Source organism: Cnephaeus nilssonii, assembly GCF_951640355.1.
Source record: "Cnephaeus nilssonii genome assembly, chromosome: 16".
NCBI lineage: Eukaryota > Metazoa > Chordata > Mammalia > Chiroptera > Vespertilionidae > Cnephaeus > Cnephaeus nilssonii.
In genome coordinates this window covers 44,110,129-44,125,138 of record NC_137087.1, presented here as the reverse complement: position 1 = coordinate 44,125,138, position 15,010 = coordinate 44,110,129, and the positions used below count along the sequence as shown (strand labels likewise).

General features: G+C 57.1%; 1 protein-coding gene and 1 long non-coding RNA gene across 10 annotated transcripts in view; one reads left to right on the top strand and one right to left on the bottom strand.

The window, feature by feature from the left end:
- The window catches only part of PAX2 (paired box 2), a 91,365-nt gene extending 83,423 nt beyond the window's left edge, over nucleotides 1-7,942 (bottom strand). For 4 of the 8 annotated variants that reach the window (XM_079793886.1, XM_079793884.1, XM_079793870.1 and 1 more), the window contains exon 1: nucleotides 5,967-7,942. In XM_079793886.1, the coding sequence (XP_079650012.1) occupies nucleotides 5,967-5,991 (25 nt within the window). In that variant the 5' untranslated portion in view covers nucleotides 5,992-7,942. The remainder of the gene's footprint in view (nucleotides 1-5,966) is intronic. The other 4 variants (XM_079793877.1, XM_079793871.1, XM_079793878.1 and 1 more) reach the window with 1 other exon arrangement.
- The window catches only part of LOC307112826, a 29,527-nt gene continuing 15,925 nt past the window's right edge, over nucleotides 1,409-15,010 (top strand). For both annotated transcript variants that reach the window (XR_013814757.1, XR_013814758.1), the window contains exon 1: nucleotides 1,409-2,328. This is a non-coding gene — a long non-coding RNA (uncharacterized lncRNA). The remainder of the gene's footprint in view (nucleotides 2,329-15,010) is intronic.

Sequence of the window (15,010 nt, the reverse complement as noted above, 5' to 3'; positions counted from 1 at the left end):
CTTTCCTGAATTATTCCCAGTTTGGGAAGTCATCACCTCCACAAAAAAGAAAAGAAAAAAAGTTCGTCTAACAACCCAAGTCCCGGGCGGCCGGCGCGGCCCACTCGCCCCAAGGGTCCCGGCGCACCCCGGGGCGCACACTTGGGAGATCAGATTCCAGGCAGTGGGCGCACGCATCCGGCCCCCTCTCCAGCTCGGCCTGACCAGCTCCTGCCCGGCCCTTTCCCCTCCTCCTCCCCATTCTCTCCCCACCCCTCCCCCTTCCTAGCCCTCTGGTCACGTTGGAGGATTTTTTTTTTTTTGGAAGAGCTTCTGGTACAATATGGAGCACCATGGGCTGCAATTTCACACTCCACGGCACATTCCCCCTAAAGCTACTTTTTTTTTTCATCTAAGACCCCCTAATTTCTGCTTCCTCGCTCCCTCCCTTGCTCCCTCCCTCCCTCCTGCTCTCACTTTTCTTTTCCTGCTTTTGTTCCCGATATTTGGGCTCCCTGCGTGAAGCCCGGGGGGGCCAGAGTCCAGGCCGCCCCGCCCTCTCGGTCTGTTGGTCCTGTGGCGGCTGGCGCACGTGCTGCGCCTTTATCCTCCCCGGACCCTCCCCCTTTAACCGGCTCCTTCTTACTAGAGGTCCTAGCGACCTGCCCGGCCCTTCTCAGCCCCTTTGAAGGGAAACGACAATGCAAGCCACTTGGCCACCAAAGCCGCCTCTTAGTGGCACGGGCCTGCCAGGTGGCTGCCGCTGGTGGGCCACCCGACTGGGGAGCAGAAAAAAAATAGTCAAGACAGGTCTAAACTAGGAGTGGAGGGTTCTGCCCAACAGAGAACAAGCTGGCTGGGGGGGGGGGGGGGGGGCGGGGACGGGATTTGCACAGTGAGGCCCTGGTCAAACCTGGACACAGTCTGTCCCTTCACACACACCCACACCCAGACACCCCTGGACCTCTGAACTGCTAAAGGGACCACTCACCCCAGAGCCCATGGGAAGGAGCAGCAGCCACCGCCTGCACAGTCCTTTTGCCCCTCTGGGCCTCAGTCTTTTTGCCTGTGAAATAGGGATAATGACACCTGTCCTGCCTACTCTATGGATCTAGCCAACAGGAAAGCATTTAAAAAGCCAAGCATTTCCATAGTAGATGAAGGAAGAAGTGCCTGGCTCTCCGAACCCTTAACCTGGCACGAAGAGGGAAGGGAGGGCCCTGGGCATTTGGGCAAGGCAGGGGATGGCGTTTTCCAGACAACTCCTGTCCTATAAAGGTAACCAGAAGATCCCTCACGGCCTCCCTTCCGGGGTTCCTCCCTTTCAGGATTTTTTCCTGTCCAATAACCACCCCACACCCCGTACATGTTTCCCACTCTGCTCTCTCTCTCTCCTGCCATTCCTCCATGACCGCTTCTTCCCGCACTAGCGCAGCTGCTGGAGGATCAGTTCAACACCCCCACCCCCACCTCCGCCCCAACAGCCGGGTTAATTGTGGCCTCTGGCGCGGTCCCCTTTGGGCCAATCTGCCAAACCCGTCGGGAGGAGCTGGCCCATTGGCGGAAATTTGGGGAAGGAAATCCCGTCCAGTCCGGTTCCAAACAAAGAAAGTTGGTCCTCCCAGGACCTGCAGTCAACCTGCCAAAGCCAGAGCGAAGATGAGATGGTTGAGATGGTGCGGGGAGGCCTGGCCAAGGGGAGGCGTGGAAGGGGGAGAGGGGCGGGGAAGAAAAGGATGCGAAAGGGGTGCTGAGGGAATGGAGAAGGCACCTGTCTCTGGAAGGCCTGCAGAAGCTAATTTGGGAAAAGTCGAGGTTCCCGCCCGGCCAAGTACCCCTTCCCCAGGTTCCTCCCCAAGCCGGGGTGAGAGCGTCCAAGGGAGGCTGAGTGTCGGTGCCCAAGTAATGATTAACCCTCTTCTCAGTCAGGCCCTGAGCCCTCAGCCGAACCTGGCTGCGGTGTGGGGAGACAGTGCCGGCGGGACCCGGCAAGTCCACGTTGGGAAGTAAGGGGGCCCGCGGTAGCAAGGGGCAGCCGGAGGGGAACTCGGTGCTAAGCAGGGGGAGCGCAACTCCAGAGGCCGAGCTGGTCAGAGGAAGCGAAACAGCCACGGCCCGAGTACGAGGAAAGGAAGGGGCCACAGGCGGGCGAGGGCGCGGGGCTCGGCTGCGCCCGGGAGCAGTTGCAGAGGGGCGGGAGAAGCCCGGCGGGCTGAGTTGTCCCGGAGTTGGGAGCAAGCACCAAATCTACTCTCGGATCCATCCGCGGCGCCCGCCCTCCCTTTCTCCTCTGCCAGCAGCGGTGCGGGCGTGAGGAGCAGGCGGAGAACGCGCCAGAGCCGGGAGCGGGTAAGGAAGGGGAGACCCGCCTACGGCCCCGGGAAGCGAAGGGCAGGCCCGCCCAGGCGGGTGCGGGCTGCTGGGCGTCGCGAAGGGGCTGCAGACAAAGGACCGGAGCGGAGGGGTGAGGGAGAACCGGGGGCGAGAGGGGCTGGTGAGACAGGGAGGGAACCGAGGAAAAGAGGGCTCTCCCCGGGGGACCGGCCGAGGTTAGTCCGCTCCTGCAGCCTCCGCCCACTCTAGCTGGAGCCCAGGTCCGGGGGGCTCACTCCTGCTGGGGTTCGGGCCGGTGGGTCTGTGGCCTGGGGTCGGGGCAGGAAGTGTTGCTGTGGTTGGTGTGTGTGTGTGTGTGTGTGTGTGTGTGTGTGTGTGTGTGTGAGAGAGAGAGAGAGAGAGAGAGAGAGAGAGAGAGAGAGAGAGAGAGAACGCAAAAGCGCGCGCCGCGTTAGGCAGGCGGGAGGCTGGGGAAAGTCCTTCGCTGTGGGCTCAGACCCCTGCCCCAGCGGCTGCAGCCTCCGCCCTCCACCCTTTGCGGGGCAGAGCCGTCCCCCTCACCCCCCCCCCCCCCAACTTGAAACAATAGGGCTGAACCGAATCTCTCAGGAGTCAGGGCACCGGCCCTTTCTGGGGAAAGTGCTTTGGTTTGAGGCGGTGAGGGTTATCCGCATCCAGGAATATATAACTTTTCGGTCACTGTTCCTGGGGGGAAAAAAAGATGCAAAGTAAACTCAGACAGAATAATGCCCGGGTCCTAGCAGTTCAATCCGCCACGGTTGGCCGTCTGGCCGGGCGAGGAGGTCTAGACCCGCGGCTAACGAATGTATCGGAAGAATCTGACTAATGTAGGGAGGAAGCCTCTTTCAATTTCTAAATCAATTGAGGAGAATTTCTTGTGTCTCCTTGGTGAGGGGATCGTGAGAGTGTGTGTTTGGGTGTTGTAAGGGTGTGTAAAAAGTGTGTGTCAGGGGCGTGGAGAAGGGTGTCTAGGCAGACAGCTGTGTCCCAGGCGGGGCTGAGTTAGGCGCTCAGGACCCATATCCAGCACCTCCCCCTCCTCCCTCTGCCCTGGGCTGCGCGGCTGCTCCGAGGCCAAGGCCTCGCAGCCTCATCCGGAGGGGCCGCCAATCAATCCTGCAGGTCAACACAGCAATTAATAACGGGGTGAGGAGGCCTGGCGAAAGAGGGCGGGGAGGCGTCAGGCTGCGTCTCCCCCAGGCTGGGAGAGCCCGGCGGCGGGACCGGGGAGTGGGAGGGGTCTCGGAGGGCAGCACGAACCCTGGGAACACACTGCGGGCCAGGAAGTGGGCGCAGGGCTCCGGGAGAGAGAGGCAGGGGGCCGTGACAGGGAGCCCGAGAGCCAGCTGGGACAGGCCAAAGGAGTAAAAGGAAGGACAAGAAGTAAAGGTCTTGTGTTTATGGTTCTGGGGGTTTGGGTGGTCTGACCATAGTTGATCTAGATGCTGATTCTCTCCCCGACTCCTTGCCCTCCCCCCCTTTTCTGATGGATTTCGCTGGTCTGGAACAGGCTCAGCGACACTAAATAAAACCCGCATCCTTCGCAAACCCGGCTGCGGCGGTTGCGCCAGGGCGTCTGCGGCAGCAAGCGCTCGCACGCGTGTGTCATTGTCATTTTGAACGAGCTGGATGGAGCCAAAAGGGACGCGGAGGCCGTCAGGGCGACGCGAGGCCCCGGGGCAGCTGTGCCCCAGCCAGACTTGTGTGTGAAAGAGGTGAGGGCAGAGGAGAGGGAGGGGGCAGTGAACAGAGAAAGAGAGAAGGCGGCTCGGAGGGCGGGCGACTCCAGAGTTCGGCGGGGCCTCCTCAGTGGGGACAGCGGCTTCCTTCTCTCCTCAGGCCCAGCTCCTCAGCTCCTCCCCACCGTCCCCAAACCGCGACTGGCGGGAAGGCGATCCTCCCACCCTTAAAAGCGGGGAAAAGAGCGAAGGGGAAGGGAGTGCAATGCGCAGCTAGTCTTCCTGGCCGCTCTGTCTGGCAAGCCGGGAGAGCCGCTACTGGGTAAGCGCCCTGGTCCGCTCTGGAGTGTCCCGAGCGCCAGGAAACTTGAGATGAGGGCCCTGACCAGCGGTCAAGGATGCCCCCCCCCTTTCCCACCGCTCTGGCTTCTTGAGGCGCTGTAGAGAAGCTCTGTCTTCGGGGAGTGGGAAGCAGGTCCAGTCACCCCAGGCCTGCAAGGCGGGGAGAGCTGCCTTTCAAAGGGGAAAATGGAAAAGTGGGAGTGTCAGACGACTGAGCAGACCGGACAGGGCGAGAAGGAGGAATAGGGGCAGGGGACAAAACAGATCCAGATAGAGTGAGGGCGAGAGAAGCCCTGTGCAGTAGAGGAAGAGAGGGGGAGAGAGGTTCCCAGAAAGGCCCAGCCATTAGATCTGTCCTTGGGCTGCATATTTATACGGTCGAGGGGGTGCACAGATGGGATCTCAATTGAATTCCATCTTCAACACCATCAGAGATTGATTTTGTACTCGCTTTTAATTTTGCCATAATTAATTAGATCATTACAACTGTTTGCTATTGATCTCCCTACTTAAACCTCTGGTGCAGAGGGTGGCCCAGGGCCCTAAAAGCCCAGGAGGCCACAGTTGACACTCCTGGGGGCCCAGGTTCCATTCCCAAGGGGGACTGGAAACAACCCGGGGACTGTGGGCCAAGAATCTAGAGGAAGGGGGATGCTGAGGGTGGGAACTGCATTATCAGCTGAAAGAACAGAACCTGAGTTGGGGCGGGGGTGTGAGGGGAAGGAGAAGATTTGAGAAAAGGGAGGAGTGAGGCTAGAGTTAGTCTTTGACCTCCGGGGAATTGTTTGGAAAACTCTTGGAAACCTGATCCAACCTCCTCCTCTGCCCGCCTCCAATCTAAAACTAAACTTGGGTCCCTAGCGTCTCACCCTGAACTACACCAGTGCCCCGAGTAGGCAGACAGAGCTGAGTTGTCAGGAGAGGGAGAGGAAGGGAAAAAGAGAGAGAGAGAGAAGCCCTCCACAACCTTCACTTTTTGGGTAAGCAGCTTCACATTCTCCCCACCTGGGTCCCCTGGGGCCCGCCATCTTTCCCCTGGTCCCAGGCCTCCTTGAATTTTTTATTTGGGGGGAGGGCAGCGCCTTCTCTCCACACGTGTTAGGCACACACACCAGTGCTTACACTTTGGCTCCTACTCAGATACTCAAAACCTTCACACACGTGCACACTGACATGCACACAGCAAGTCCCCATCCACTAGCACACATGCACACGTACCCATAAGCAGTTCCCACTAGAAACTAAGGCCTTCCCAGTGCTCCCAACTTGGAGAAAGTTGTGCAAAATATTTCCACCGAGGGAAAGTGGAAAGATAAAGTCCTAAATGCGCAACGGAAAGGAAATGCCAGGTTCTGTAAAGAGACCAGGAGAAGTTGTAACTCACTTTTTCTGGACGGAAAGTTTTAAGTAGATCTAGAGAACAGTGGGCGGGAAAGCCCAGGAGGCCCCAGTGGTGGGAAGACGCCACAGAGCCCAGTCCCCAGCCCTTCCAGAGGCCCACCAGGCAAGCACAGAGAGAGGGGGAAGTGGAGTCCGCCCCTGGCGTGGCCGCCCCCATCCCTCTCAGTCACCCCCCTGGCCTGCGGCGCTGACGGGTCTCCTGGCTCTCACCTGCCCGGCCAGAGCGCTGTTCCATGCTCTGCTCCCCGCCGCCGCTGTCTGGGCCCGGGTCTCGCTTCTCCGAACCTCCTCGCCCCGACAGCGCGTCTCTCCTTTGCCGCCGCCGCCGCCCGAGAGCTGGGCGCAGCCACCCAAGACTGAGCGGCTCAGATAGCCCGGCTGCCTGCCGCTTCGGCGGTGCGCTCCGCTCCTGCCCGCGCTCACACACCCGGCCGCGCGGAGGCACAGCCACGCGCGGGGGAGCCCCCCGGCTCTCCGCCCCCGCACACGCGCGCACACGCCCCCAGGCCCCAAGCCAGCCTCAGGCAAGCGACTCCCGCGCTGCCAGAGGCACCCAAAGACCAATTCCCCAGCCTACACGCCGGCACTCTCTCACCCCACCCCTTCTTCACTGTGACAAGCGCTCCCCGTCGGTCTCCAGCCTCAAACGCAGGGGCGGCTATAATTCTCTCATGCGCTCCCCACTTTTGTGAAGTCCCCTTCCGGGTGACTCACAGCATTGGCCCCGTCTGATTTTCTCCTTCATCAGGCTCCACAGCCTGCCACACACACCGGGGTCTCAGCCTCAGTTTCCAAGATTCCTACCCACACACCCCAACTTTCTCCTCCACACAGGACCTCCTCCCTGGAGGGAGGTCCTGTCACCAATACATTGTGGAACTGCTCCCTACGTCCCTCAGAAGCTCTCCTTCTCTGCATCAAAACAACAACTCAGAATAAAAGGAAAAATCCTGTTGTCCTTGCCGTAAGGAGATGATGCGGCCCCGGGGAGAGGGGAAATGACCAGAGCCCTCCCAAACTCCGGCTGCAATCACGTGACCACCCACTTGAGCCACACCGTTCCACAGTGTTCTGGTTCTCTCAGCCTATTTCGTGGACCCTCAGGTGCACAGCCTGTCCAAACACACTCAGGCTCTTTCATGCCTGAACAAAGGATCACTTCAGCTAAGTTTCCCTTCAGCTTTTGCCCACATCCTGCCCTTTCTATCTGGAATTTACCCCTTTCACACCTTTGTCACAAATTCTCCTTGAAACCTCTCATACACCACGTTCTCATGTGCACTCTCTTGTACTCCTGCTACTTAAACACTCAGGCACCTTTCAAGCACCATTGCTCCCACTCCTACCCGCCATGTACCCCTTTCTCATTTGCCCCACTTTATACCCCTTCCCACTTACCCTGGCCTCCTGCTCTCACACAGCCTTGCTCACACATGCTGAGTAACATGGAAAGGCTGTCCAAAAAACGTGCTGGGTACGCCCCAAGGTAGGGTAGGAACTGGAAGTTTTTTACTGGGAGTCCCATCCACTTCAGCTGAAGTTCTTCTAGAAAAATTATACAGCTAGGAACAGGAAGCTGGAGGGGCACAAGACCCCAGAGGCAAAACCTATGTCATTGTTTCCCAACTTAAATTTTTAAAATCTTCCTACAGATACATGCATTTCTATTCTTTCAGGCAAATCATGGCCAAATTACCACCTTACCATTATTTGCGATTTAAAACATCAGACTTTGCCAGTGTTTCATTTTTCTTTTTCAAACAGTGATTTTTCCAAAATAATTTTTTTGCCTTTTTTTATACATAGAACGACTCCCAAGGACAAGGATGAGAGAGCAATAAGCATAAATGATACCCTAGTCACACACACACACAAATCACACTCTCGTGTGGTTACTCCATGACACACATGTGAGATGTTCACACACATAATCTCCCTGTCACTTATTCAGAATCGCACCCGGTCACACACAAGGGCCATGACCTGCTGACTCATACCTTTACCATTTAGCTTTTGTGCCTTTGTGAACCCCTTCTCTAAAATAGTGGTAATAATCCTTGTCCTTTTTACAGGTTTCTCACAAGATAACTTTGTGTGGAAGTGATTTATAAAATGTAAAGTGTGACCACAGACACTTTCATTGCTCTTGCTCCTATGTTATCAGAGACAGGAACTGAGACCCAAAGTTCCTCTCTCTCTCTCACACACACACACACACACACACACACACACACACACTGGGGAGCCAGGAGTTCAGTGTCCCTACCTGCTCCTGAGCCAGCTCGTCACAGTTACCTGAACACAGGGCCCAGGGTTGGGGCAGTGCCAGGGCTGGGGCCTAGGCCCAGGGAAAAGAAGCTGAGGCCATTGTGCTAAGCAGCCTGTCGCATACCAGAAGGACCAAGAGGAGGAAGGAGGTTACTTAGCTCTTGGCTCTGATACTCTTGGAGTGCTGGAGACTACGGAAGCCTGCAAAGTACTGCCAGTCAAAGGGCTCAGCTCCATACCTCAGCCTCCTCCCTCAGGCTCTGCTTCTCTTTGTCCTAAGCTCTCACCCCGGTCCCACACAGTCTCTTGGGCCCTTTTGCTCATTGCCCGCCCCATTGATTGAGAGTCTCTCTCAGGTTCTCCAAGGAGTCCCAGGAAAAATGATCCGCCAGCCTATTGATTCTTCATTAGAATTACATTTTCACGTGTGCTAAATTGGTTTTAAAAGCTTTTTCTGTTGTTATTGTCTTGTCAGACCCTGAGGTCCAGGGCAAACCAAGTTTAAATGTTGTGGCTTCTTAGGGGGGAAAAAAATTACCCGGGCCAGATCTGTAATTACTTGCTTTCCTGCCTTATTGTTGTCATGATGACAATTGTGATTTGGTTTAAGTATCTTTGGGAAAAGGGCTCAGGAGGAGGCTGCTCAGGTCAGGCTGGGGCTGGCTGGCGAGGTGAGTTTGCGTGGAGGGGCCTCAGGTCCCTGGAGGAAGGGTACCAGAGCAGTTTCCTTCCCTTGAAAATCAAACTTAACACTTGAACCTGTATTCATTGCTCCTGGGACAAGAGAAAAGGTAAAAGTTTTAAGAATCATTTCTTCTTCGCCTTTTCCAGATTGACTAGAGGAGGAACACACCACACAACCCCACTTACTCTAGTTCCCTCCCCTTTCTCCTAAATAGCTGGGAGGACATGTCCGCGTTCACAAGGTGCTGAGGGAGCTGTGGCAGCCTCCTGCTTTATGGCAGGGGGAAGCCCAGTCACAGGGCGCTTTTAATTACTACACCTTGCACTGGGGGAAGAATGAACCCAAATGAGGGGGAAGGAGTGGGGAACAGAGAGGTAGAGACCCACTGGCAGGAGAGAGGGAGAAGAAAAGGGAGAGGAAGGAGAGAGAGAGAGAGAGAGAGAGAGAGAGAGAGAGAGAGAGAGAGAGAGAGAACGAACAAACCAGGGACAGTGTGAGAAGCAGAGGACAGAGAAGAATGAAAAGGAAGAAGGAAGGAAGGAAGGAAGGAAGGAAGGAAGGAAGGAAGGAAGGAAGGAAGGAAGGAAGGAAGGAAGGAAGGGGGAAAGAGGGAGGGAGGGAGGGAAGAAGGAAGGGAGAAGGAGGGAGGGAGGGAGGGAGGGAGGAAAAAGAGGACAGATTGAGAAAAGGAACTGTACAGAGGAAGGGGAAAGAGGAAGACAGAGAGAAAGAGAGGGAAAGAGACCAAGGCAGGCAGAAGAGCAAGCCCCGGGGAGCTGGCAGCCCCCTGCCCCCCCCCTCCTCCTGGCCTGGCAGCTGGCAGGCAGTGCTGGGGAGTGGGCGTCGGGCGGCGGCGGCGCCCAGGCAGGAAAGCCGAATGTCTCCGTGATGTGTTTATCCCCTAATCAGTTCATTAGTTATAAACAACATGACATTAGAAGTTAGGAGGCAGTTGATATTAATTTTTATTTAACTAGTTGATGTTTAATCCGTCACGCCAGGCTGGGTAGCAGCGAGAAAGATCTTCCTGACACAAAACCAGTTAGAACTTCATAAGGCGCAATCAGTGTCCCCGCATTGAAACAAACAAGAGAGACAGAGACAGAGAGACAGGGAGAGTCAGAGACAGAGGCAGCCCCGCCTGAGACGGAGCCAGAAAGGCAGGCGGGGAGAGCGCACAGCGGGTGAGGGCTGGGGGAGAACCCACGAGAACGTCGGGGCGCAGAGAGGGTGGCTCGGCTGGGGAGGGCAGCCCTGAACCGGGGCTGCGAGCCCGAAACAAGTGAAGGGCCGGGCCGGGCCGGGCGCCCCGGGAAGGCCCGGCCGGGGCAGCTGCGGGGCCAGGGCCCAGCCCAGCCTCGTTGCCACCATTAGCGCCTTCCGCGGTGGGCCGCGCGGGGTGGCCAGCAGCCAGGCGGACCCCCAGGGGCTAAGGTCCCCGCGAGGCGAGGCCCGTCCTTGTGGAGTTGTCCTCTCCCGGGTCCGGAGGCTGCGAAGCCCTTCCCGTCCTGCTCTAGGAGGAGCCGGCTGGACGGGAGAGGAAAGGAGAAAAGGCGAGAAATGCGTGACCAGCGGCTCAGGCTTAAAGTTTGCAGCGGTCACACGACAGAGCAGGGTGTGCGTGGGCATGTGTGTTGGGGGGGGGGGCCTCGGTGTTGGCGAAGAGGGAGGACGTGGGGGGCAGTGTGGGAATTCTGCCGGCGGGAAAGACCTTCCCCCGAGTTCGCCACCGCCCCGCGGCGTCCCCGGGGGCTGGGCTCCGAGTGGGGACCAGGCTGTCTCGATGGCGGGCTCCTGGGTGGCCGTGCGGGGCCGCGGGTCGGAGGTCCCCCGGGTTTGCCCGGGTTAGCGGCTCCCTCAACCCCGCCCCCCAGCACGAGCGCTCGGCTTTTTCCACCTTCAGGCCGGGCACCCGCCGGGCACTGGCTTGGTCACGGCTTCCTGCGCCGGCCCGGGGGGGGGGGGTCGGGGGGGGTCGGGGCTGTAGTTTTCCGCGTTCGCGGACACTGTGGAGAGGGACGGAGGCATCTCTCCCGCGCGCAGACTCCAGCCCAGCGTCTCACTATGTGCATGTTAATCTGCCTCCACCGCAAAAAGGAAATCGCTGAAATTCCGGAGAAAATTGCCTCTCGCCAGCGGTTAATAGTTAACTTGGACAGGAAAGTTCCCAGGGAAAGAAAGGCGAAAGCCGGGGCGAGAGGCTCGGGAGGCGGCCCTGGCCGCGGCCTCTCCCCTGGCCCCGCGCGCTCGGCCCGGCCCGGCCCCGCGCGCCGCCCCTCCTCCAGCGGCGCGGCCCCCACCCCGTAATTAGCATCGTTTAGTTCACAAAACCCTTCCTGGGAGAAATCTGTTCCCTCGTTCCGGGGCTCGGGTTCAGCACCTGATTCCGCCGGGCGAGGCGAATAAATCACGGCGGCGGCGGCGGGGGAGCCGGACCGAGCCCGCCAGACTGGGGCCGCCCGGAGAACGAACAAGTGAGAATGAGGCGGCGGGGCCAGGAGAAATGATTCAGGGAAATGGTGTAACCCTAGCCCCGGGACAGCGAAGGGCCCTGGAAGAAAGACCCAGAGGACGAGAGGAACCCAGAGGCAGAGAAGGGGCCAAAATAGAAGAGAGGGGGATAGAGGAAAAGCGGGACAGAAGAGAGGCAGAGAGAGAATGAGAAAGAAGAGCGAACGAAAAGAAAGGGAAAATGAGGAGGGGAAAGAGAAGTCCCAGAAAAAAAGAGGAGGGTTAAGGGAGATTAAGGAAGGGACAAAAGAATAAAGAAAATAAAAGAAAACCAAAAGAGCAAATGCTTTTGTTTATCCACAAAAACTCCCCCGCCGGGCTCGGCAGGGAAAGCGCGCCCCGCGGCGGCCAGGGCTCGCGCGCAAGGGCCGCAGACCCGGGAGGCCCGGGGCGGCTCCGGGCGGGAGCGCAACCTGCTCCGAGCTTTCAGCCGGTCCGGCGCAGAACCGGATTCCGAGTTGAAGTTCCAGGGTGCGGGGCGCATAGGGGTATCTGCCCTGAAAGGAATGGTGTTTGTGTGGGGAGTGTCATCCTGGATCCAGGTCTGGGAAGGGGATGAGTAGATAGAAAACGCACGGCTCTCCCTGGGGCATGCACCGGGTACCTGGGACTTCCTGCTCTGGACCGAAGGGAGATGGGGACCCAGGGAGGACGTGCTTTGGCGTCCCTGGTACAAACCACCCGGCAGCTAGGACTCCCCACCCGTCACCTTCCTCCGTTACAGGGCCTTGGGGGACTCCCCGCACCCCACCCTCCACCCCCCGGAAATCCCCTTAGTGCTGGCTGGCGCGCGGGGCCGAAGCTGCGAGAAAAAAAGTAACGCAGCGAGAACTGCCCAGCGGAGGGCGCATTTCCTGAACTGCCTCTTAGCGCCGACAGAGGCCGGGCGCAGATCCCGCTGGGTCTAGGGGTCGGGGCCCCTCCTTGGCTGCCCAGGCCGGTGACTGGGGAGGAGGAAAGGGGGAAAGGAAGGAAGAAGGGAAGGAAGTGGGGGAGGGGAGCGGGCGGTGCAGAAGAGAGGCAGAGAGGACGGAAATATGGAAACTCGGACCTGAGGGAAAGGAAGGAGCCAGGGTGGTAACCAACGTCTCCCCTCTGATCTGACGAAGTCAAAGGCGCCCCTAGGACGCCAGGCTGGACTCTGAGACCCCAACAAAGCCCTTTGGAAGCTTCTGTGCGTGTGGGACCCACGCTGAGGAGAGGAAGGCTTCCTTACCCGCCAAACAGCCCCTGGAACGACAAATGCCCCAAAATTTTCCAATCTTGGGGACAGATGGGGCGATGAACAACCCACTCCTTTTCTCCTCCTCCTTCCTTCCCCTTCCTGCCTTGTCCATGGGCCAGGTCAGCTACAGAGCTGGAATAGAGGAGGGGGAAAGGGGAAAGACCTCCAGGTAGGAGGCGCATCAATTCCTACACCCCCGTCCCCCCCCCCACACACACACACACATACACAGGATGAAACTGCTACCCAGATCAGAATTCTTTGGGTTGAGGAAATTGGGAAGACAGTGACCAGGCTGGACCAGCTTCGAGGACACCAGTGTCAGTCAATAAACCTGAGTCAACTGTGATGGACACTGTGGTCATAGCAGCAAATCAGACACTCGCCCTGCTTTCAGTGATGGCAGAGAGCTACAAACAGAAGAACTCTGCAAGATACCCGCTGGAAGGGTGACTGGGACCCAGGGAAACACATTGGGGGAGTCAGAGGATGCTTCAGAAAGGGAATGGGGTCTTGCAAGATGATTGATGTACACTAAATGCAGGGGATAGCTGGGTGAAATATTCCCAGGCAGAAGGAGGTAAGGAGCAAAGGCATGAGCTTCAAGAGGGCCACAGCTCACCTGGTTGGGGAACCGCAAAGGGTTCTGTGGAGCCAGTGTGGGGGTTTGGGGTAAGGCACAGGAAGTAAGGCTAGGAGGCGGCAAGGGCTAGATCTAGGAGCACTGTTAACTGAGGAGTTTGGATTTGCTCCTTTAGGCCATGAGATGCCACTGAAGAATTTTAAGCAGGGAAGAGAGAAGATCTGATTTGGACGGGAAAGACCACTCTGGAGGTGTGGGCAGTGCACTGGAGGCAGACAGAGCAGCAGAGACTGGGAAGAGTCTCAGCAAGAGGAGATAGGAGGCCTTGAAATGAGAAGTCTGAGGGAGATGGAGAAGAGAGGGTGAAAGCGAGAGGTGAAGGCAGGGTGGTCAGGAGTGGGTCACAAATTGTGTGTGTTGTCGGATGAGATGATAAATTAAGGTCCGTCTAGGCTTCTGGGGAACTTTAGTCTCAGCCCTGACCCTCCCTTCACCCTCACTGCCCTCCCTTGGAAAGCCCTCCCCCACTCCTGTAGAGGTTACAAAAGTGGAAACCCACATATGTCTGGAGGCAACACTTTCTCCCCTTGTAAAGGCAGCCTCACAGGGCAATGTACACCACAGAAGGGGATAACTTCTCACTAACCCCAAGAGAGAGAAAGCAGCACCCCAAGAGTGAAAATGGAGCCAGGTTGTCCTGAGGTAGATGGCACCATTCTCAGATCTAACATGGACCAGTTATGCGACCTTAGGCACTGTGCCTAAGTGTCATCTGTAAAATGGGGACAAGAATATCTGCCTTATGGTTTATATAACTCATATATAACTTATACAACTGTAAGTTGTACCATACAGATCCCCATGAGGAGGTACCCTGAGAAAGGGGTATATTGCCCTGGCCAGTGTGGCTCAGTTGGTTGAGCGTTGTTCCATGCACCGAAAGGTCACTGGTTTGATTCCTGGTGAGGGTACATGCTCAAGTTTCAGGTTCAGTCCCAGGGGGGAGGGGGGACAGGATATGTATGGGAAGCAACCAATCAAAGTTTCTCTCTCTCCCTCTCCCTTCCCCTCTCAAATCAATAAAAACGTATTTAAAAAAAATAAGGGGTATATTAACACATGACATATAGATGTTTGGCCACATTAGTTAATTCCCCATTCCCACTCCAGGCCCAGACCTCTGCATACACTGATTGAGCATTGTCTCCTGAGCAGGCAGCGGGTGTCAGTGGTACAAATAGCAATAATATAGAGATGCTCTGGAGAAGTCAATCCAGAGGGAAAGCCAGGTGCCCAGCTGAGCAATGTTAAGAACAGCAACAAAACAGCTAACAAGTCTGAGGGCTTACTGTCTGTCAGCACATATGTTAATTCTATAATCCTCACCTATTATTAACCCCATCTTAAAGATGAGAAAAGTGAGGCACAGAGTTCTAATATCTTGTCCACACACAGCCAGTGGGTGGCAAAGGTAGGATCTGTACCCAGATACTACCTTCATAACCCACACTCTTAGGACACGCTATACTAGATATTCCTAGTGCCCAAAAGGAAGTCACAGGGAGAAGAGACACCGGCTGTGGCTTGGAGGTCGGGTGGGTCTGAAGGGACTCGGTCCTTCATCATCATCAATTTGGTAAAACTCAGGAGCCCTCCTCCCCTCTGTCTTCCAGATTCTCACACCAGTCTCCTTTCACCACCTCCATGCTCTCCCCTCTTCTTGTCGGCCCAGAGTCTCTGAATCTGGAAACAGCTGGATCCTGTGACCAGCCAGCCAACTCTGTAAGGCTGCAGGCCCACTCGCCCTCCCCAGCCCTGCAGGAAGCTCAGAGCCCTACCCTGGGAGCCGTCCTTTGTGTCGGGATACTCTGAGTTTTTCCAGCCAGGCCTTGTCCCTCTCTGTGGGCATCTGGCTTTTCCCTCTTCCAGGCCTGCAGCCTCAATATGGGGAGATTCCCTTCATGCCTCGCAACAGCTAGGCT